Here is a 19,809-nt window from a genome sequence, read left to right as displayed (position 1 = left end):
TGGGTTCGAGTCTCAGTTCTGCTACTTGTTAGCAAGCTGTTCAGTTCTCTAAGGCCCAAGTGATCTTTCCAACTCATTGTCCTCTGACTTTGTGATGCAGTTGTAGATCCTGGGTTCAAATCCCACCATAAGCAAATCACTTCTCCCCAGACTCATTTTTTTCATCTGTAAATTCAGGGATTTGGAGATGATCTCAAAGGCCCCTGCCAGCTCTAAATCTATGGTTCTCTGAATCTGATGTGGGTCAGAGGATCCTTGAGGAAGTCATTTAAACCCTTTGAGCCTTGATCCCTGCTTCGAGAAGGTGATTTTAAATGAATGGTCTGGAGGTCTTTGTATACCAGCCTAGGCCTGGCTCCTGAATGGATGAAGAAGCAGGACCCAGGGGCCTGAGTCCCAAGGTGGGGGGGGCCTCCTTGCTAAGCCTTGAGCCCCCCAACCAATGTTCAGAGAGGCACCCCCAAGGGTCTGGTTTAGGGTGAAGGGGATAGAAGTAGGAGAGGTGTGAGGGGGTGGGGGGGAGATGATCTTTGACTCGTCTGTCAGCCTCATCTTTAGGAGTTTACTTAAATCCTTAGTGTTTTTTCATCTGTTTGTTTAAAATGGTCTCTGCCAAGAGAACCAGAGGAGGAGGAGAAAGTAGTCTCTGGGACATACCAGGACCCGAGCAGGAAAGAAGGGGGGACTCTCCAGCAAGAGATGAAAGCTGCCTTCTCCCCCTTCTCCTTTGAATGGGCTCTCGTCTCTGGCTGGACTCCTGTCCAGGCTAGGATGAGCCCCACCTGTGCCCCTTTCTTGGCCCTGGCTTCCTCCCTACTCCACCCCCTCCTCAAAAAAAAAAATGTTTCACGGGGTGGCGAGGTGGCACAGTGGATAGAGCACCAGTCCTGGAGTCAGGAGGACCTGAGTTCAAATCCAACCTCAGACACTTAATAATGACCTAGCTGTGTGGCCTTGGGCAAGCCACTTAATCCCACACTGCCTTGCAAAAACCTAGAAAAAAAAGAAAAAAATGCTTCCCCACCAAGACCCAATGTAGGCTGAGCAGAGCCCAATCTGTGGCTGCTTCCAGGGTGCTGTTTACATGTAATCACCACTCCTCTGTGTTCACATGCTGGTACATGCTTACACATACATACAACACACTTTTCTCACGCTTGTACACAGACAACCTGCCCAGGTACAGTTACCTAGGCCCTACAGATCCTCCAGCTGGGTGTGTGTGGGGCCCAGACAGTATCTTGTTTGTCCTGCCTACCTACCACCCACCCCTAGAGCAGGCAGATTCCCTCATCACTCACTCACTCACACACACATACAGACACACAGATACACACACACAGACACAGACACACACACACACACATAGACACACAGAGACACACACACAGACACACACATGCTCTACAATGGTCAGCTCCTGCTCCGACTGGACTCACCGGGGCTGGGGGAAGGAGTTTGCCTGCTCCACCCACGTCCCAAGCCAAAAAAAAAAAAAAAGATACTTGTTTGCTCACATTTTTTTAAATTTATATGAAACTAGTTTAAAAACCACCTCCAGCATTAGGTGACTTTCGTTTGGATCGGGCACAAACCCCACAAGCTCCCTTTCATAGAGCACTTGAAAGTTTGTGTTCTTTTAGAGAGAATAGATGAGATTTTATTGTAATTTCGTAAGGCCAGAGGCCTTTCTTTGCTCCGCAGACAAGCCCTTGGAAGAGCCTGTTTAAAGGGATAGGGTCATAGTTAAAAATATACCTTTGAAGCACCTGGGCAAGGCCCTGGGGCACCCCCCACCCCCACCCCCTTGGAGAACCCCGTTCTGCCATCCTGCATCCAAACCGGGAGTTCTGAAAAAATTGTTTTCAAAGTGCTCCCTGCAAGTCTCCTGGATGAGGGTGTGGCGGGCCGAGGGAGTGGGAAGTTTCAGGGTAGGGCCATAGGTGACTCTTTGATGGGAGCCTCAGGTGGCTCCATCACTTGGGGGTGGGGGTGGAAAAGACAGGGCAGCTAGAGGTACCTGCCATCTCAGGAGAGGAATGAGCTTTGGGGGGTCCCGGGTCCTGGGAGAGATCCCATTCTCTGTCTTTTTTTATTTCATTAATTTATTTATTTTCCTTTTGAACATAGTTCCATATTAGTCATGTTGTAAAAGAAGAATTGCAACTAAGGGGAAAAACCATGAGAAAGAAAGAAAAAAAACCGTAAAAGTTTTAAAGAGAGAACACATTTGCTTTGTTCTGCATTCAGGATCCATAGTTTCCTCCCTAGGTGAGGAGAGCACTCTCCTTCACCCGTCTCTCAGACTGCCCCTGGTCACTGGAGAGAAGGGGCTTCCATCACAGTTGATCATCTTACCAGGTTGCCATTAAATGTGTATTTTTCATCACTTTTATCCATTACGGTTGGTCATTCACTGAAGTGATCATGGCAGTGCAGCGTCCCAAGTGTGAATCCCACTGAGGCTACTCTGAGCCTCAGTTTCCTTATTTGTAAAATGAGGGCACCAGACTGGATCAGAGGTTCTGAATCTTTTTTGTTTGACTATTTCACAGACCCCTTCAGCACTCTGGTGAAACCTATGGATGGACCCCTCCTCAGAAGAATGTTTTTAAATGTATAAAATAAAATATGTAGGATTACAAAGGAATTCAATTATATTAAACTAACTATGCCATTTTTCTCCCATTCAAGTGCAAAATCTATCCAGAGGTACTCCTGGATAAGAATCCCTGGAGATGATTCAGAAATCCCTTCTAGCCTGAAAAATGATGACAGGCATAAGAAAAGGGAAGGAGTGAGAGTGTGGGGGGGAACAGGAACAAGTAAATAAATATTTATATATAGATATAAATCATATATGTATATACACATACACACACACACATATAAAATCTACTCTGTGCCAAATATCATTTTATTTCATCCTCACAACTTTGGGAGGTAAGTTGCTGTTATTATTCCATTTTGCCTTTGGGGAAACTGAGGCAGACAGGTTAAATTCCTTCCTTTCTTTTGGCCTCAATTTCTTTCTCAGTAAATAAGGTTGCACCTTTCCTTCCTTGGGGCTGGAAGAAAGGGCAACAGATAGCTGCCAAGCTTGGGCTTGGGAATGGGCCATTTGGTGAATCTCATGGATCTGCTGATTGAGCCTAGGTCCCAGAATACCTGCTGCAGCCGGCTTGGCTTGGCTTGGCCTGGCTTGGCCTGGCCTGCTCCGTGGGACTGAGCTGTGGAGCTGGTTTTTGCTCTTTCGGAGAAGTTACAAAACTCTGGAATTATCCCCAGTTTGAGTGTAGGAGGCTCTTCGCCTCCACATTTAATTAAGCCCAGAACAAAAACATGTTTGATGGTGTTTTTCCTCCCGAGCTAGCCCAGTGCCCTCTCGCCAGTTCCATACCCCTTGGGGAAGACTGCCCAGCTAGCCTTGGCTCCTTCCCCCTCCCCCAGGATGGAATCTGAGGGATTGGATTGGGAGTGAGCAGAGAGGCGAGAAGGGATGGATGGCAGGTCAAGGGAGATGCCTCTCAGGGAGTCTGCCATTGGTGAAATGAATCAATCCATAAATATTTATTGAGCCCCTTATGGGTCTAGCATTGTGGGGATACCCAAAAAAAAGCAAAAGACAGCCCCTGCCTTCAGTAAGCTTACCATCTAATGGGGCCAGCCAACATGCAAACAAATCTGTACAAAGAGGTGGTCTACAGGACAAATAGGAAATAATAAAGAGGAAAGACACTTGGATGAAGAGGCCTTGGGGAAGCTTTCCCATAGAAGGTGGGATGTTAGCGAGACTTGAAGGAAGCCAGGTTGGTCAGCAGTCAAAGTGGAGGAGGGGCAACCTTCCAGATGAGGAGTGGGGGGGGGGTGGCCAGAGAGAAGTCTTAGAGTCGATAGGTGAAGGTTTTCGTTTATGGAGCCACCAGGAAGCCAGTGTCCCTGGACTGAAGAGTCAAGTCTGGACAGGAACTACTAATAACAATAATACTTATCCCTCACAACAACTATGGGGGAGCATGACTGTCTCCATTTTAAAGATGAGGAAACAGAGGCAAGTGGAGGCAGAGTGACTTGCCCAGGGTCACACAGCAGAGGATGGATTTAAATTCATCTTCCTGACTCTTCTGTGCCCCCTAAGGTGCCCCTAGGTCTTAAAAGTTTGCAAATTTTTTATCTTTACCATACAAAATTATTGTATTGATAATTAGACCATGAAGGGACAAGTTAGCCTTAACCTGCTGTAGTAAGTATGTCGCCATACACTTGGGCCACTGTGAGACGATACCAGACTGCCAAAGACACTCGGTGATATGGGAAAGACCCCACTCTACAAGGGCAAGGTTCCCCATTGACCACCAGCTGGCCTGACCTAACTGTGGCAGGCCCCTTGGCTCAATGGTGTATTTGCACAATGCCCCCTCATTTAGTCAGTGTTATATGTGGGTCATGACATCATTTTCCCCCGCTGTCATAGTCTTCCTTGATACCCAAAGGATAACTATTAACTAGCTCAAGTTTGCAAAACTTTCCATACGTTAGATCTCATTTGAGCCTAACAATGACCTTGTGAGACAGGGCCTGACCATTTTATTAGTTCTGTTTTATCGATAAAGGAACGGAGTTTCAGGGAATTGGTTTGTCCGGGTGAAAGTAATAAGCAGGAGAGCAAGCATCTGAATTCAGGTCTCTTGTTTCCAAACCTTAGGGAAATTGCATTCCTTCCATTGCCTCCCCACCAGTTCCCAGGGCTAGAGAAATATGGCAGACCCACAGCATTGCTCCGTCTGCGTGAAGGCTTCATGGAGAGGAAAGGCTTAGGTGGAAGTGCAGAATTAGGCTAATCTTTCCCTCAATCCAATCCAGGAACTGAAGGCAGTTACCAGCCCCCCTCCCCCCCCCCCCAGGTCCTGAGATGAGGAAGACAGAGGAAACAACCTTGGATCCCCTTGGCCTGTCCTAGCAGCCAGCCCTGGTTCCCCGCCTCCATCTCTGGTCCCGTATCCCTGGAAAGGCAGTGTGAGAGCTGATAGGTACCAAGGAGCTCTTTTACCCTAAGTGGACGCTTCACCTTGGTTAAATAGGACCTGGGAAAAACTTTTTGGCACCTTGGGTTGGGGTCCTGGGTTCTGTGACCAGACACCAGGGACCCCAGACACTCCCCAAGATCTCCCAGAACATCAATCCCCCCCCCCCACTGCCTGGGGTAACTGAGCAGCCATTTCTCTGCCCCCCCACCCCCAGGTAGCTCTTGGCACTCCACCTTCCCCCCCAACCCCCCAACACTCACAGGAGAGCCTGAAAAGCAGCCGTAATGGTCTTAATTTGTTGAACTTGTGTTTTATCTCATAAATTAGTCACCGTTTTATTTAACAGAATCAAGATATCCACAAACAACAGACAAGTTTCAACTTGAACATTTTAATAGGGCTGAAAAAAAGTATGTGTGTGTTATAGATCTATGTGTGTGAATGTGTGCATATATATATATTTATATCTGGGTGAGTGTATCTGTTACAAACATATTTATGTAAATAGCCCATGGGCTTCATTCCAGACCCAAAGAAGAAAGGGGGGAACCCTCTGTGTTAAGGATGGATTAGGCGTGTGTTTTGCTTTTTTGTGTGAAATCAGGATGGCTGGGAGCCATAGCAAAGCATTAGGGGCTTTGAAGAGGAGAGGAGCCTTAATCCCTTCTGCTAAGGGGGAGGATGTGTCTGCCCATCAACAGCCTCGGGCATCCTGAGTTGGTGCCAGTCTGGGTGCCTCAGAATTTTAGACCTTAGGAGCCCAGGCATTCCAGGAGTATGAAAGCCATGGGGGGGGGGGGTCCCCTGTGTCTGAGATCCCATCAGACCAGGTGGCTGTGACCCCCCGGATTATAATTAGCTCAAGACAGAAGCCCATGTGGTGGTAGGGAATAAACTTTTATTAATCACCTACTATATACTATTTATAAATAGGAATCTCAATTGATCTCTGATCATGGGTTGGGCCTGCCAAGGGCAGGGCACCTTCAAGGACATGGAAATAATATTTGGAAAGTGCTTAGCACATAGTATAAATATCATATAAATGTTAACCAAGCCCTGCAGTCAGAAGACTGGACCTAGGGTAGTTTAATGAACTAGCTGTATGGCCTTGGACAAGTCACTTGGGCATTGTTTCCTTATCTGTTATTGGGGGGGGGGATCCCAGCAAGCTTCTGAGGTCCTGTCAAGCTTGATTTATTCTATATCTCTTTCCAAAACCCATCCAGTCCAGAAGTCAGCACTTTCCTCCAAGACTCATGTCTGAATCTAGACAGGAGACCCCATTAAGAACCCCACTGGACCAGGGCAAGTTGGTTAAAAGAAAAGGATTTTTAGATTTGGAGTTCCAATCTCTGCACTTTTTGTGATAGGGAAAATCCCCTAAGTTCTCCCATTTCTTTCTCTGCCAAATGAGGAGGCTGGTTGGTCTAGAACAGCTCCTGGGGAATCTTTCAGAGCTGGGGCTCTGGGTGAAGGGAAAGCGATTCTGTCTCTGTTCTAAGCTCCTCCAACCTCTCTTGAACAGAACCAGCTGCAGCCATCTCCAGGCCCCCGGTGCCTGACATCCGTGGCCTCCAGAAGGTTCTGGAAGCCGCTGGCCCTGGGCTGGGTCCAGGGGACTGACCTGATGAGCTCGCTCAGGTCCCGGTTATACAACCCTGTGTTCCAGACAGGAGCTGAGCCAACATCCGGATCCGGGTACATGCTGTTCCCGCCCAGGGGCAGGTCTCTGCAGGAAGGGAGCAGGTCCTGAGGTAGACCAGCCAGGGAGGAGGCACGGCTCCCTGACATGGCCCAGAAAGAAGAGTAGGCCAAGGAGGCCTTCCCCGGCATCCTCAGCTCGCCAGGGCTCTGAATTCCTTCTAAGGCAGGGACTCTTGCCCTTATTTTGGGCCATGGACCCTTGAAGCTAGTGGACCATTTCTCAAAATATCCTTTTTAAATGTGGAAAATAGGTAGCTTTACAAAAGAAATCAATAATAGTGAAATAAAGATGTAATTTTCCCCATCTAAGTCATCTTACTCCCCATACTCTCCGATACAGTGGCTGGCCTCCTGACTGCACCACAAACAAGACCTTCCATTGCTCTGGACATTTTTTCTGGCTTTCTCCATGACTGGAATGCTCTGATTACTGACCTCCCTAGCTTCTAAAATGCCACATCTTACAGGAAACCTCCCACTCCTCTTCATTCTAGTGTCTTCCCTCTGTTAATTATTTCCTATTTATTTTGGATAGGACTTGCTTTGCATGTGGTCTTCCCCAGTAGATTGTAAGCTCCTTGAGGGAAGGGATAGTCTTTTGCCTCTTTGGTATCCCCAATGATTAGCAAAAGGACTGGATTGAATTGAAAATTGAATCCCTCCTTCCTTACCCACTCCCTGCCCAACCCAGCAAAATCTATCTATGGATATCAGTTAAAAGCCCTCTAAGGCTAGACTCCCCGCTCTCCCCTTGGGAGGTCTTTTCAGTAGAGTTCAAATTCGCCCTCTGATGCCTTCTGCCTAGACCTTCCAGGTAATTAGATCAGATGGCCTCCAAGGTCCCTTAGAGGTCCAAGAACTCTGATCCTTTCCAGGCTGAAACTGGTCTTTTCCCCTCCCACAATGCGAGTTGGCTTTCCTAAGCAGACCCTTCCTGGACGCAGTCTTCTCTCATCTTTTCTTCCCCCTTCTGTCTCCTTTCCACCTCATAGTGTGAGGGAGCCCCTCAAGGGAAACCACGTATAATCCCAACAGCCAGATGGCAGGTCACTCTCTTGGATGGAGAGTGACCCAGCTCTTCTCTTGATTAGTATCCTAACTGGCCCAGGAATCCTCACTCCCCCCAATCCCTCCACCCCCCAAACTGAAGACAGGAAGGAAGCCTGGTGGTTGAGTTTCTTGTAGTTTGGTTCACCTCAGCTCAGAGGGAGGGATTTTAAAAAGAAGAGATAACCTGAAAACTTTTTTTTCCAGTTTTTATTGAGTGAAAATGTCAAACCTTGCATCAGTCATGCAAAAAAAAAATCAAATAAATAAAACACATATATTAAATTTCTAATAGCACTAACTTCAAGTGGAAAAATATTCAGTTCTTAATAACGCAGGTGCCGTGGAGACCAGATTCAAGTAATCGGAGCACACACTGTTCTGTTCAGTTTTCACTTTCTGCATTTTTTTTTGTCTCAAAACCTCTATATATATATCTATATATCTATATATATGTATATACATATAGATATATACACACACATATATATGTGCATACATATTATTTTATATTTATATATATACACATACATAGTTATAAAACATTAAAAAGAGCATTGGTGGATCAAGCATTTTTCCCCACAGAAAGAAAATAAAACAAAAATTACACATTAAAATTCGAAATGAGCTAGCAATGGCTTGTAGTCCTAATGTGCAATATATTACAAAAGGCTAGACTTCGCACTCTGTCCTCTTCTTTTTTTTCCTTTTTTTTTTGTTGCTACATTGAAAAATGTTTTATTATTTTTTCTTTACAAAATTCCTTCCACAGACTGCATCCAGTTTTGGTGGCTTAGAATGGTGATGTCGGTGATTGCTTGTCTTCAGTAGCTTGAGGTGGTCACAGAGCTCAGGAGGAGCCTTTGGGTGGGGAGGTGAGGGGTTGAGGTGGGGGAGGGGTTTTTAAATTGATTTTATTTTTTCTGTTTAATCAGTAATACTCCAACTGACCTCTCCTCCCCACTCTTTTTCCTTCCAAGCTCACTCAGGTGGGTGTGTCTCTCTAGGCTGTGGGCGGCCAAAGGAACAAAAAATAAAACACAGAACCCGCTGGTTTGATGGGTTGTACCTGGCTTGGTTTTGATTTTTTTTTTTCCATTTTCAGTTGGAAAAAAAAAAAAAACTGAACCAACAACCAAACCATTGTAAAGGACAAATGAGAAGGTGGGGGGTGGGTGAAGGGAGTTGGGAGGCGCTGTCCAGGAACCCCGCCCTGGGAGGGGGCCAGCCTTGAGGAAGGTGGTCAACCTAGCTCCCACTCAACTCACATAAACAAGATGGTGGCCAAGGGCTAAAGGATGGAGAAGGCGAAGTGAGACCGGACCGGGCCCAAGTCCCTGCCCTTCTTTTGGTTAGAGACAGTTCTCCAAGTGGCCCAGGAGTCCTCCCCCACCCCCTCATCCAAGAAGGGAAGGGAAGCCTGGTGTTGGGGTTACCTGCAGTTGGGTTCACCCCAGCTCAGGGACTGGCTCCCCCCTGCCCCCTTCATTGCCAGGGGAGGGGGAAGAAGGGCAAGACTACTTTGAAGGTGAAATAGGATCAACTCGAAGGGGGCACCAGCAAAGCAGCAGCCAGAACAAAACGGGGGGTGGGGGGAGCCTTAAGAAGCCACACACGTCTAACTGATGAGGGAAAACCCCTCAATATTAAATTAACTACAAACTTGTATGAACAATATTTTTTCCCCTGCTACAAAATTCAAGTCAAAGAGTCGGAATCACACAGCTCCCTTCAGTGCTAGAGTGTGAAGACAGGCAGCCTCAAACCGTAAGGCCTCTAAAATAAATGCTAAACAAAAACCCTCCAGAGAGATTGCACACAAGTTACCAAACCTAAGGGGGGGCGAGTCCAGAAGGCAGGTGAGTGGCTGGAAGCCAGAAGCAGTTTCTCCCCTCCAGCACCCCAATTTTCATTTTTTTGTTTTTTTTCCTTTTATCTTTTGTTCTACATAGAATAATAACCTTTACAGGAAAAATACTGTACAACTTTTTTTTTTGTAAATTTTTCTTTTTCACTTCTGAATATTAAAGCCAACAGTCACATCCGCCCTGCTTGCCACGACCGAGCCGCTGGCTGACAAGAGCCCCCCTCCCGTCCCCACCTCATGCCCCCCGGCCCCCATTTTTTTTCCTTCTCTCCTTCAGCACCATTCAATCTTCCCCTCATAGGATAGATGTAAACTGCGAGTTTTCCCTGGGGTTCGTTTCCAGGGCGGGTTTGGGGAGTCAAAAGGAAAAAAAAAAGCTGATACTCCACCCCCCCAAGCTTTCAGAACAAAGAGGGAGAAGAAAGGCCCCCCTAAGTTTGGGGGATCTTTGGGGTCGCCGCGTGAGGGCAAAGTCTAGCAAAGGTTTCCCAGTTCGCTGGATTCCATGAGATTTCCTGGGCAGTCTCCTGCAATGACGAGTCCGCGTGCTGCTCTCCCTTCAACAGCCCCCCGAGAATGGAAGCGGGGCGCAAGACGGGGGGCTGGGAGTCACCCCCGGCCTCGCCGCCTGACGGGGAGTCCCCGGGGCCGGGGGGCGCTGGGGGCTCCCAGCAGCCCTCCGAGTGTCACAGTCCTGAGCAATAAATAGCCCCGCGGGGCGCGGGGCGCGGGGCCGGCCGTGGGGTTCGGCCCCGCTCCCCGGGGGGCCCCGCCTCCGAGTTCACCGAGGCCTCAGGGGGGCAGGAGGGTCCTCCGGGGGGCGGGCCGGGGCTTCTGCTTTGGTGCCGGCCCTCCCTCCCTGAGCTGGGCACCCCGAGGGCCCGGGGTGCTCTGGGGGCGCCCTGGGGGGCGCGGGGCTCTAAAGCACCGGGGGGCCCGTCCGGAGGGCGCTGCACGTATAAATATCTTAAAAAAGGCCAGAAGGAGGAGATGGGGGTGAAGGGCCCGGCGGCCGGTGCTGGGGCGTCCCGCACGCCGGGGGGCCGCTTCCGGCGGGGCTACGGGGACCGGGGCGCCGTGGGGGCCGCGCCGTGGCTCGGCTCCTCGGGGCCCGGGGGGTCCCCCGCGGCGGCGGCGTCGGGGAGCGACTCCTCCGAGTCCGTGCGGAGGTCCTCGTCGTCGTCGTCGTCGTCGTCGTCATCGTCGTCCTCGTCTTCGTCGTCGTCCTCCTCCTCCTCCTCGTCCTCTTCCTCCTCCTCCTCGTCCTCGTCCTCCTCCTCCTCCTCCTCCTCCTCGGGGGACGAGTCGGCGGGGGGCCGCGGCGCGGCCTCGGCGGGGCGCGCGCCCTCGGGGGCGGGGCCGGGCCGGGGCGGCTGCGCGCCGGCGCCGTCGGGGCCCGCGGGGGCGGGGCCGGGGGCGGGGCCCGCGCCGGGGGCGGGGCCGGGGGCGGGGCCCGGGCTGGCGGCCGGCGCGTCGCCGCGCTCCTGCTTGTCGTGCTTGCGCTTGTGCGAGTCCATCTGCGACATGCCCACCACGGTGTGCTTGCAGCCCGCCGCCGTGCAGTGGAAGTGCGAGCAGCGCAGCTTGTACTTGCAGTCGGCCACGGCGCAGTCGGCGCTGGAGCTGAACTGGCAGAAGCCCGCCGCGCTGATCACGTCCTGCTTGCCGTGGTGCTTGCGGTGCGCCGTGACCTTGGTGCTGTCCGTGCAGCGGAAGCCGCAGCGCAGGCAGTGGAAGTGCGTGCTGCTGCCCGACCAGGGGCACTCGGCCCAGCCGCAGCGCAGCGACGCCTTGAAGCGCTTGAAGTCGTCCAGCACCAGGTTGTCCACGCGGTCGTGGTGCTGCGCGTGCTTGTACATGTGCGTGCGCCCGCAGAACTTGTAGCCGCAGTGCTCGCGCGTGCAGTGGTAGTGGGTCACCTTCAGCGAGAACTGGCAGCCCGCGTCGCGGCAGTCCTCGTACAGGTCGTAGCGCCGGAAGCCCTCCAGCATCATGCCCTCGTCCAGCATCTTGCGCGACGACGCCGTCTTGCGCCGCTTGCCGAAGGGGGACATGTCCTCGATGATCCAGAAGCGCTTCTTGGCCCCCGAGGCCGTGGGCATGGTGATGGTGTTCCCTGTGGGCGGCAAGGGCCGGGGTGAGGGCGAGCCGCCGGCCCCGAGGGGCCTGGCCCGGGGCCCGGTTCTGGAGGGCTCTCCCCGCGGCGTCCTCGACTGGCCCCCCCGAGAGGCCAAGATCGGGCTGCCGACAGGGCAATGGGACCTTGACCGGGGGTCCTGCCCCTGAGGGGTTCCGTCCAGCTGACTCAACTAACCCAAGAGGATGCTTCCTAAGGTTCCCAGCCCATGACCTGGCTGGCCAACGAGGCAACGGGGCCTTGACCAGTGGCCCTACCTGAGGGGTTCTGCCCAGTTTCCTCAACTAGAACATGAAGATGACTCCCTTAAGGTTCCCAGCCCATGACCTGGCTGGCCAACGAGGCAATGGGTCATGACCAATGGTCCTACTCCTGATGGGTTCTGCCCAGTTTCCTCAACTACCACATGAAGATGACCTCCTAAGGTTCCCAGCCCATGACCGGGCTGGCCAACGAGGCAATGGGTCATGACCGGTGGACCTGTTTCTGAAGGGCAAACCTCACAGCTTCCTTATCTAGCACAAGAGGATGACTCCCTAAGATTCCCAACCCAAGATCTGGCTGGCCAACAAGGCAACAGGACCTTGACTGGTAGTCATTTCTAATCCCACTTATCTAACACAAGAGGATGACTTCCTAAGGTTCCCAGCCCATGACCTGGCTGGCCAACGAGGCAACGGGGCCTTGACTGGTAGTCATTTCTAATCCCACTTATCTCACACAAGAGGATGACTTCCTAAGGTTCCCAACCCATGACCTGGCTGGCCAACGAGGCAATGGGTCATGACCAATGGTCCTACTCCTGAGGGGTTCTGCCCAGTTTCCTCAACTACCACATGAAGATGACCTCCTAAGGCTCCCAACCCATGAACTGGCTGGCCAACAAGGCAACAGGACCTTGACTGGTAGTCATTTCTAACCCCACTTATCTAGCACAAGAGGATGACTCCCTAAGATTCCCAACTCATGATCTGGCTGGCCAACAAGGCAATGGGTCATAACCAGTTGTTCTACCTGAGGGGTTCTGCCCAATTTCCTCAACTAGAACATGAAGATGACTTCCTAAGGTTCCCAACCCCATGACCTGGCTGACCAACAAGGCAATGGGTCATGACCGGTGGACTTGTTTCTGAAGGGCAAACCTCACAGCTTCCTTATCTAGCACAAGAGGATGACTCCCTAAGATTCCCAACCCAAGATCTGGCTGGCCAACAAGGCAACAGGACCTTGACTGGTAGTCATTTCTAATCCCACTTATCTAACACAAGAGGATGACTTCCTAAGGTTCCCAGCCCATGACCTGGCTGGCCAACGAGGCAACGGGGCCTTGACTGGTAGTCATTTCTAATCCCACTTATCTCACACAAGAGGATGACTTCCTAAGGTTCCCAACCCATGACCTGGCTGGCCAACAAGGCAATGGGGGCCATGACCAATGGTCCTACTCCTGAGGGGTTCTGCCCAGTTTCCTCAACTACCACATGAAGATGACTTCCTAAGGTTCCCAACCCATGGTCTCAGGAGCCTGTGCCCTGAATTGGCTAGCCAACAAGACAACAAGACCTATGTTGGGTGGTCCTACCCTTGAAAGGCTCTGACCACTTTCCTTAGCTAGCACATGAAAATGACTTCTTAAAGTTCCCAACCCATTATCTCAGGAACCTGTGCCCAGAGTGGGCTGGCCAACAAGGCAAACAGGACCCTGACCAGTGGTCCTACCCCTGAAGGGCACTGCTCACACCCCCTTCCACCACAATGCTGACCCACTGTCCTGGGTGCAGAGGGCTAGAAGCATAGCCTCAAAGAACTGAAGCTGCTTCATAGATCTGACCTGTGGCTAAGCAATAATCCCACCAACAGCATTAATCCCCTCCTCTTGCTCCTCTTACAGCAAGACCATAGCCGAGGCCTTTGGTCCACTAGGCAGAACTGGAAAATCAAGGCTGTTTCCCCTCTAGGTTCCCATTTCTAACTGCATAATGATGGGGAGGCAGGAAACCCCAGCTCAAATCCCCTCCTGGGACACCTGTCTTCAGGGCCAAGTCTCGAGCCTCAGTTTCCCCATCTGTCAAACAGGCACTCCCTGTCTTAAGGGTCATTCAGAGAAGGTCCTTGGCCAACCAGGAGAGCACTCCATGAATGCCAGAGGACTCTTCCCTGGTCCCACTCCCTTCAGGGGTGGATAACCACTGGCAGCCCGCTCTGGGTAGAGAATGCAGAGTCTATTTGTTTCCTCACTAGGCTGCCCTTCATTTTGGGGTGGGAAGTGAAGAAGCCTCCTGAATCTAATTGAAGCTGAAAGGGGAATCTAGGTCGCCAGAATGTAATTACCCAAGTTGGATTCTGGCCAGGACACCATAATGTACCTCCCTCTAATGAGGGACAAGCAAGCTCTCTTTCCTGCTGATTAACCCCTGGCTTCCCCCAGGTCAGGAACGCCTGTCTGCACCAAGGGGGCCAACCCACTTTTGGCAGCAATCTTAAATACTCTAGTATTTATGCTTTGGAAAGGAAAAAAACAAAACAAAACCTAACCACCCATCACCCAAATTGCCCTGAGGTCAACTCCCTATTTAATTCCCAAACTTTTTTTTCTTTCTAAAAGGTTTGGAGTGATCTTCCCACGGAGGTCAATAGAAGTAAGAAGTAGCATCCTTGTGAAAGGAGAAGCTGTAACTGAGTCCAAAGGCTTGGATATGAATTCTTAGCTTCAACCTTGAGGAAGAATGTAAGAGCCTTGAAGACCAGGGCTAGTGATATTTTTGTCTTCTTTATAGACCTAGGCTTGCCTTCCCTTGGGATTTTTTTTTTTTTTGTGGTTTTTGAAGAGCAATAGGGTTAAGTGACTTGACACACAGCTAGATAATTATTAAGTGTCTGAGGCTGGATTTGAACTCAGGTCCTCCTGACTCCAGGGCTGGTGTTCTATCCACTGTACCACTTAGCTGCCCCCAGGATTTTAACCTGGTGAAAGTAAGTTCTTTGAGGGAAGAAACTATTTTCATTTTTGTCCTACCCAGTCTTTGGCTCTGTATGAAGAGGTAACCTGATGGTGGAATCCAGTGGATGCCACCCCACCCCAATCCTTTCAAGTGAAGAAAGCACCTTGGAGGCAAAGGTGGCTTCAGAACTAAGAAACCACCAAGGATTTAGGAGTTAGGGAGACTGGGAGGAGTGGGGGTTGGAGGGTCATTCTTATGCCTCATTAGATAAGAGCCTGCCCCACTGCTTATAGTGGCTGCTGTGGCATAACCATGCTCCAGAAAAACAAGGCCTGGGGAGCTGATGGAAACTTCTTGACAGAGCTCAGAGACCTCCCCAAAGGGTCTTGATGCCCCCCAAGAGGTTTCTCTAATCCCCCTGAGTGGAAATTACACCAGACAGAAGTGGGTTGGATTTGCTCTCTTTTTGCCCCAGACAGGTCAGGGACCCAAGGCTGATCATCACTGCCTTGAGCTGCCAAGTTTGTAGACCCCATCCAATACTCTCTTTCCTTTATAGGATCTAGAGCTGGGATCTTAATGAACCCTTTCATATTACATATGAGGAGACTGAGGCTTAGAGAGGTAAACATTCCTGCCCATTGTCATGCAGATAGTGAGTTGACAAGAAGCTGTGATCTGAACCCAGGTCTTCCTAATTTCATATTCTTTCCACTGCACCACACAGCTAGGCAGATATAGATGGAGCTGTCATTTCTAGGCATTTCTACACATTACTGCTCTCTTACCCCACCTGCAAGGCAGAAAGGGCTGAATGATGGCTGGTGGGTTGACTAGAACCTTCCCTCCCAAACCACAGGCAGGAATTTGTTCTTCTCAAATCTAATGGAAGGAGGAAGCTAGGTGGTGTGGTGGATAAAGCACTGGCCCTGGAGTCAGGAGTACCTGGGTTCAAATCCAGCCTCAGACACTTAATAATTACCTGTGAGGCCTTGGGCAAGACACTTAACCCCATTTGCCTTCCAAAAAACCTAAAAAAAATCTAATGGAAGGAACTGGGGGCTTTTCCTGGCTAAATTAGCCCTAAAGAAACAACGGATGAGAATTATCACTCATCACTTCTGCATTCCCCCCCCCGCCCCCAACCAAAAAGGAAATACTCCATCAGCCAGAGAATCAAGGATAGTACCCTTTAGATCAAGGGCATTAGGAGGGAAAGAGAAGAACCAAAAGTAAGTGAGATGGTCCAAGGCAGCATGGCAAGGGATTGGGGGAGGGGTCGTTGCCAGAGATGATAATGTTTATGTCAGGGAAGGAATGGGAGAGAAGATATAACCTGGATCTGGTCTGAGACCTTAGGAGTGTGTGTGTGTGTGTGTGTGTGTGTGTGTGGGCATTCCATTCTCCTTTCTGCCATGGCTCATGTGGGGCCCTTCCTGAATGTCTTCTGCTTCCTTCAAGGTTCCCTCATGTTCTTTCATCTATCTATCTATCTATCTATCTATCTATCTATCTATCTATCTATCTAATCTAATATATATATATATAATATGTATATTCACCTATATATAATATATTGTATATATTTACCTATATATACCATGGCTGGTATATTTTACTATGTAAATGATCTGTTTATATGTTGTATTCTACCTTTAGGAGAGTGTAAGCTCCAGGAGGGCAGGATCTGCTTTTCCATTTGTCTCTTGATTCTCATCCCTACCCCAGCTCTTTTTATATGGGACTGACTGGGGGGAGGTCATGCTAGGAGGAAAAGTCGCCCTTTGAAAGTCTCCTTGTGGGGGGGGGGGTTCTAATGTTTGGTCAAAGGAGGTCTGCTTCACAGACTGCCTCCTTTCATCTTGGAGGGCAGCCCAGGACGTTAGAGAAGGGACTTCAGGGTGACAGCAGTCAGAAGAAGGCAGTCTTTCTAATTCTGATGGAGGCTCTCTCCCACTAGTATACTCCAGGGGACCAGGTTATAATTGCTTTGGTCATCCCTGCTGCAGGCCTTTTAGGTCTTAGGGAAGGACAACCAGAGTGCCTCCACACAGCCCTTGGAAGGTGCTTTTTAAAGAATGGGGACCAGGCACGAGGAGTAGTGTTTGTCTTTGTCCCCACCAGAAACTTGTATATTCTTTGTATTTCCTTATTTTTGCACATGTTGTATCTCCCCAGAAGAATGGCAGCTTCTTGAAGGCAGAGCTGTTTTTTGGCTTCCCAGCTCCTACAATGATGCCATTCACATAGTAGGGACTTCATGAATTTGTACTAAATTTTAAAAAATGGAATCTAAGGCATTTCATAAGTCTGAAGAAAAAACTCCTTTTGTTCATCCTTATCACTTCCAGATACACATGTTTAGTGAGAAATAGATAATCCTGGATCAGACTGGACTTGGCTATAGACAAAGGGGCAGGGGTCAGGCTAAACTGGGTTGATGGCCCTGGGAGAGGCCAGGAGGAGAACTTGAAATGGCCCAAGTGATCCACTTCCTTCTCTCTCCAAGGATCACATTCTCCCAAAAGGTCTGGGCAGGAACAGTTAGGGAGAACAGGTAACCATCACTGCTCATCATGGAGATGTGTAGAAGGACTGACTTGATCACTGGGATTTTGGGAACTTTGAGGGATACTGCCTCCAGGGGGACTTTGAGTTAGGCAGATTCTTTTAAGGGAAGTGACTGAGAAGACCCCATTTTCATACCCCCTGACTCATGAAGTTTATCTCTTCCTCCTGCTGGGGGTGGAGGGTGGTAGGTATGTGCAGGATGAATTTAAGGAGTCTGGGGCAAGGTTCTTGTCTGGCTACAGAGTTACGGAACCAGAAAAGCTGGGGCTGGTTTGCTCTCACCTAGGACTGTATAGTCTTTTCCATCACAGGAATGACTAGATCAATTCCCACCTTGAGCAAGAGGTCTTTTTTGAGATGACCTATCTACTGTACCTATCATAAATGACCATAATTATTTTCATATTGCATCCTTTCTTAAAATGGAAGATCCCTGAGGGCAGGGACAGTTTCTTCCCTTCATGTATTCCCACAGAATTTGGCATTTAATGAGTCCTTAATAAGGAAAGGCTCCTGCCTGCACCCTACCTTTCTAGCTCCCCTTCATGTGCTCTTTTTCATTAGAATGTAAGCTCCTCGAGGACAGGGGTCAGCTTTGTCTTTTTTTGTAATCCCATCATAATAGATGTCTCATCACCTGACTTACAATGATGGGAGGGAGGCAAAGCCCTCCTGCAGCTGAGGATGGGGAGGGGGGGGTGGACACTTGATAAGAAAGTATGGGAGAGTTACCTGCAGCGTCCTGTACTATGGGGATGTCACTTTTGACTGGAGGTGGAGTGGCAAGGACAGACGGGAAGCCAGGCGTGCTGGTGGCGGGCATGACAAGGGCCCGGCTGGTTCCAAGGGTGGCACTGAGCAGAGAATATGAGAGACAAGACGGAGGGAGAAGGTATGGGAGGGAGGGGAGGGGCGACCTGAGCAGGGCCTGTGAGAAGGATGGAGGCAGTGGAGGCTGGGGGGCCGCGTGGGGGACAGCGGCCTCTTCGGCAGCGGCAGCAGGAGCGGCAGCAGCCAGGCAGCCTGGAGAGGGCGGAGAAGAGCAGAAAAAAAAAACAAAAAAACCAAAACAAAACAGAAAAAAAAACCAAAACAAAAACAGAGAAAAAAAACCAAACCGAACCAAAACAAAGGACGGACAAACAAACACAAACAAAAGAACCCAAATGAGAAACCCAACGGCAGAAGCGAGTACGATGAAAATGGAAAAAATGTGTTCAGAGGTAAAAACGGAGCCGTGATGGAGAGGAGATGGAAGGGGGTGACAGGATGAGGAGAGGAGGGATGGGAGGAGGGAATGGGGAGAGAGGGAGGAGGAAAGGGAAGGGGGAGGCATGGGGTTCAGGGAAGAAAGGAAAGATGGGCCTGGCCAGAGCCTCTCAGAGTGGCAGAAGGGGCTCAAGTACCTCACCGGTGACTAGTGGGTCTAGACTAGGCCCCCCTGAAGTCTCCTTCAGGAGGCAGATGGACATTGAAACAGGCTTGGGGCCCTCCTAACCTGGAACTGGACACTCTGAAGCCGGGACGCTGGCTCCCTGGCACCCCTACTTCCTAAGGTGGAGGTTCTTAACCTTTATTATTATTAATCTTGGATTCCTTCTCAGAAGAATATTTTTAAATGCATAAAATAAAATACAAAGGATAACAAAGAAAACCAACTCTACTGAAAGAAATTTATAAAAATAGTTTTTTTCCCCTTTCCAAGTTCACAGAGCCCTCTGAAATCTATCCACAGAACACAGATAAAGAACCCCTGGACAAGGAAGATATAAGGAAGGAGGTGGTAGCGTGGTATAGTAGCCCAGGCACTGGATTTGGGGTCAAGGAGGTGTGAATTCAAATCCTGCCTCAGACTGACTCCCTGTGGACAAATTCCTTCAGCCCCCTTTTGCCTCAGATTTCCTTATTCATAATGTGAGAGGTTTGGCCTAGATGATCTCTAGAGTCTTTGGAGTTGACTTAACCTCTCAAGAAACTAAATCATGATCTGTAGAAAGAGAGATCTGGGATCAGTGGTCTCCATGGCCCTTAAAGAAGGGCAGCTTTGACCTCCATCTGCCCAGGGAGGTTGGTCTCCCATTTTTCTCATCATGAGTTGGGTGATGATAGTCTAGTTTAGAGTTCCATCTCAGATATATGGCTCATCCACATGGGCTGAGGCTGGAAGCTTGTGCCCTGGGCCTGGTGGTAGTTCCTGCCCTCCCGACTGGCCCCAGATCCAGCCTGGGAGTTTGTGGTTGAGGGAAGGCACAGCTTCTCCCTTCTAGAAATGGCAAAAAATGCAACTCCGTGTTGGGGGAGGCTGGCTGGTGAAGACAAAGATGGCCACGGAGTTTTAGGGACCCATGTGGAAGTCACAAGGGGGCTTGAAGTCAGAAACAACTTCCTAGCCATGAGGGCTGTCCAAATGGGGAGTGGAAGAGCAGGCCCAGACCACTGGGAAGTGGGTCCTGATGGCGGCTGCTTATGCGCTGCCCCGCCCTCCATTTGCCTGAATGATGGGGACTGGGC

At 50.0% G+C, this 19,809-nt stretch overlaps 1 protein-coding gene across 5 annotated transcripts in view; it reads right to left on the bottom strand.

Annotated features, from left to right (window-relative positions):
• Nucleotides 1-9,900: 9,900 nt before the first annotated feature.
• CASZ1 (castor zinc finger 1) overlaps nt 9,901-19,809 on the bottom strand; it is a 242,534-nt gene continuing 232,625 nt past the window's right edge. For 4 of the 5 annotated variants that reach the window (XM_074218472.1, XM_074218474.1, XM_074218473.1 and 1 more), the window contains one exon: nt 9,901-11,764. In XM_074218472.1, the coding sequence (XP_074074573.1) occupies nt 10,707-11,764 (1,058 nt within the window). In that variant the 3' untranslated portion in view covers nt 9,901-10,706. Of the gene's footprint in view, nt 11,765-11,860; nt 18,322-19,809 lie in introns of those variants that run through there. The other variant, XM_074218475.1, reaches the window with a different exon arrangement.

Source organism: Macrotis lagotis, chromosome 1 (genome assembly GCF_037893015.1).
Source record: "Macrotis lagotis isolate mMagLag1 chromosome 1, bilby.v1.9.chrom.fasta, whole genome shotgun sequence".
Lineage (NCBI taxonomy): Eukaryota > Metazoa > Chordata > Mammalia > Peramelemorphia > Peramelidae > Macrotis > Macrotis lagotis.
This window is presented reverse-complemented; position numbering and strand designations above follow the sequence as displayed.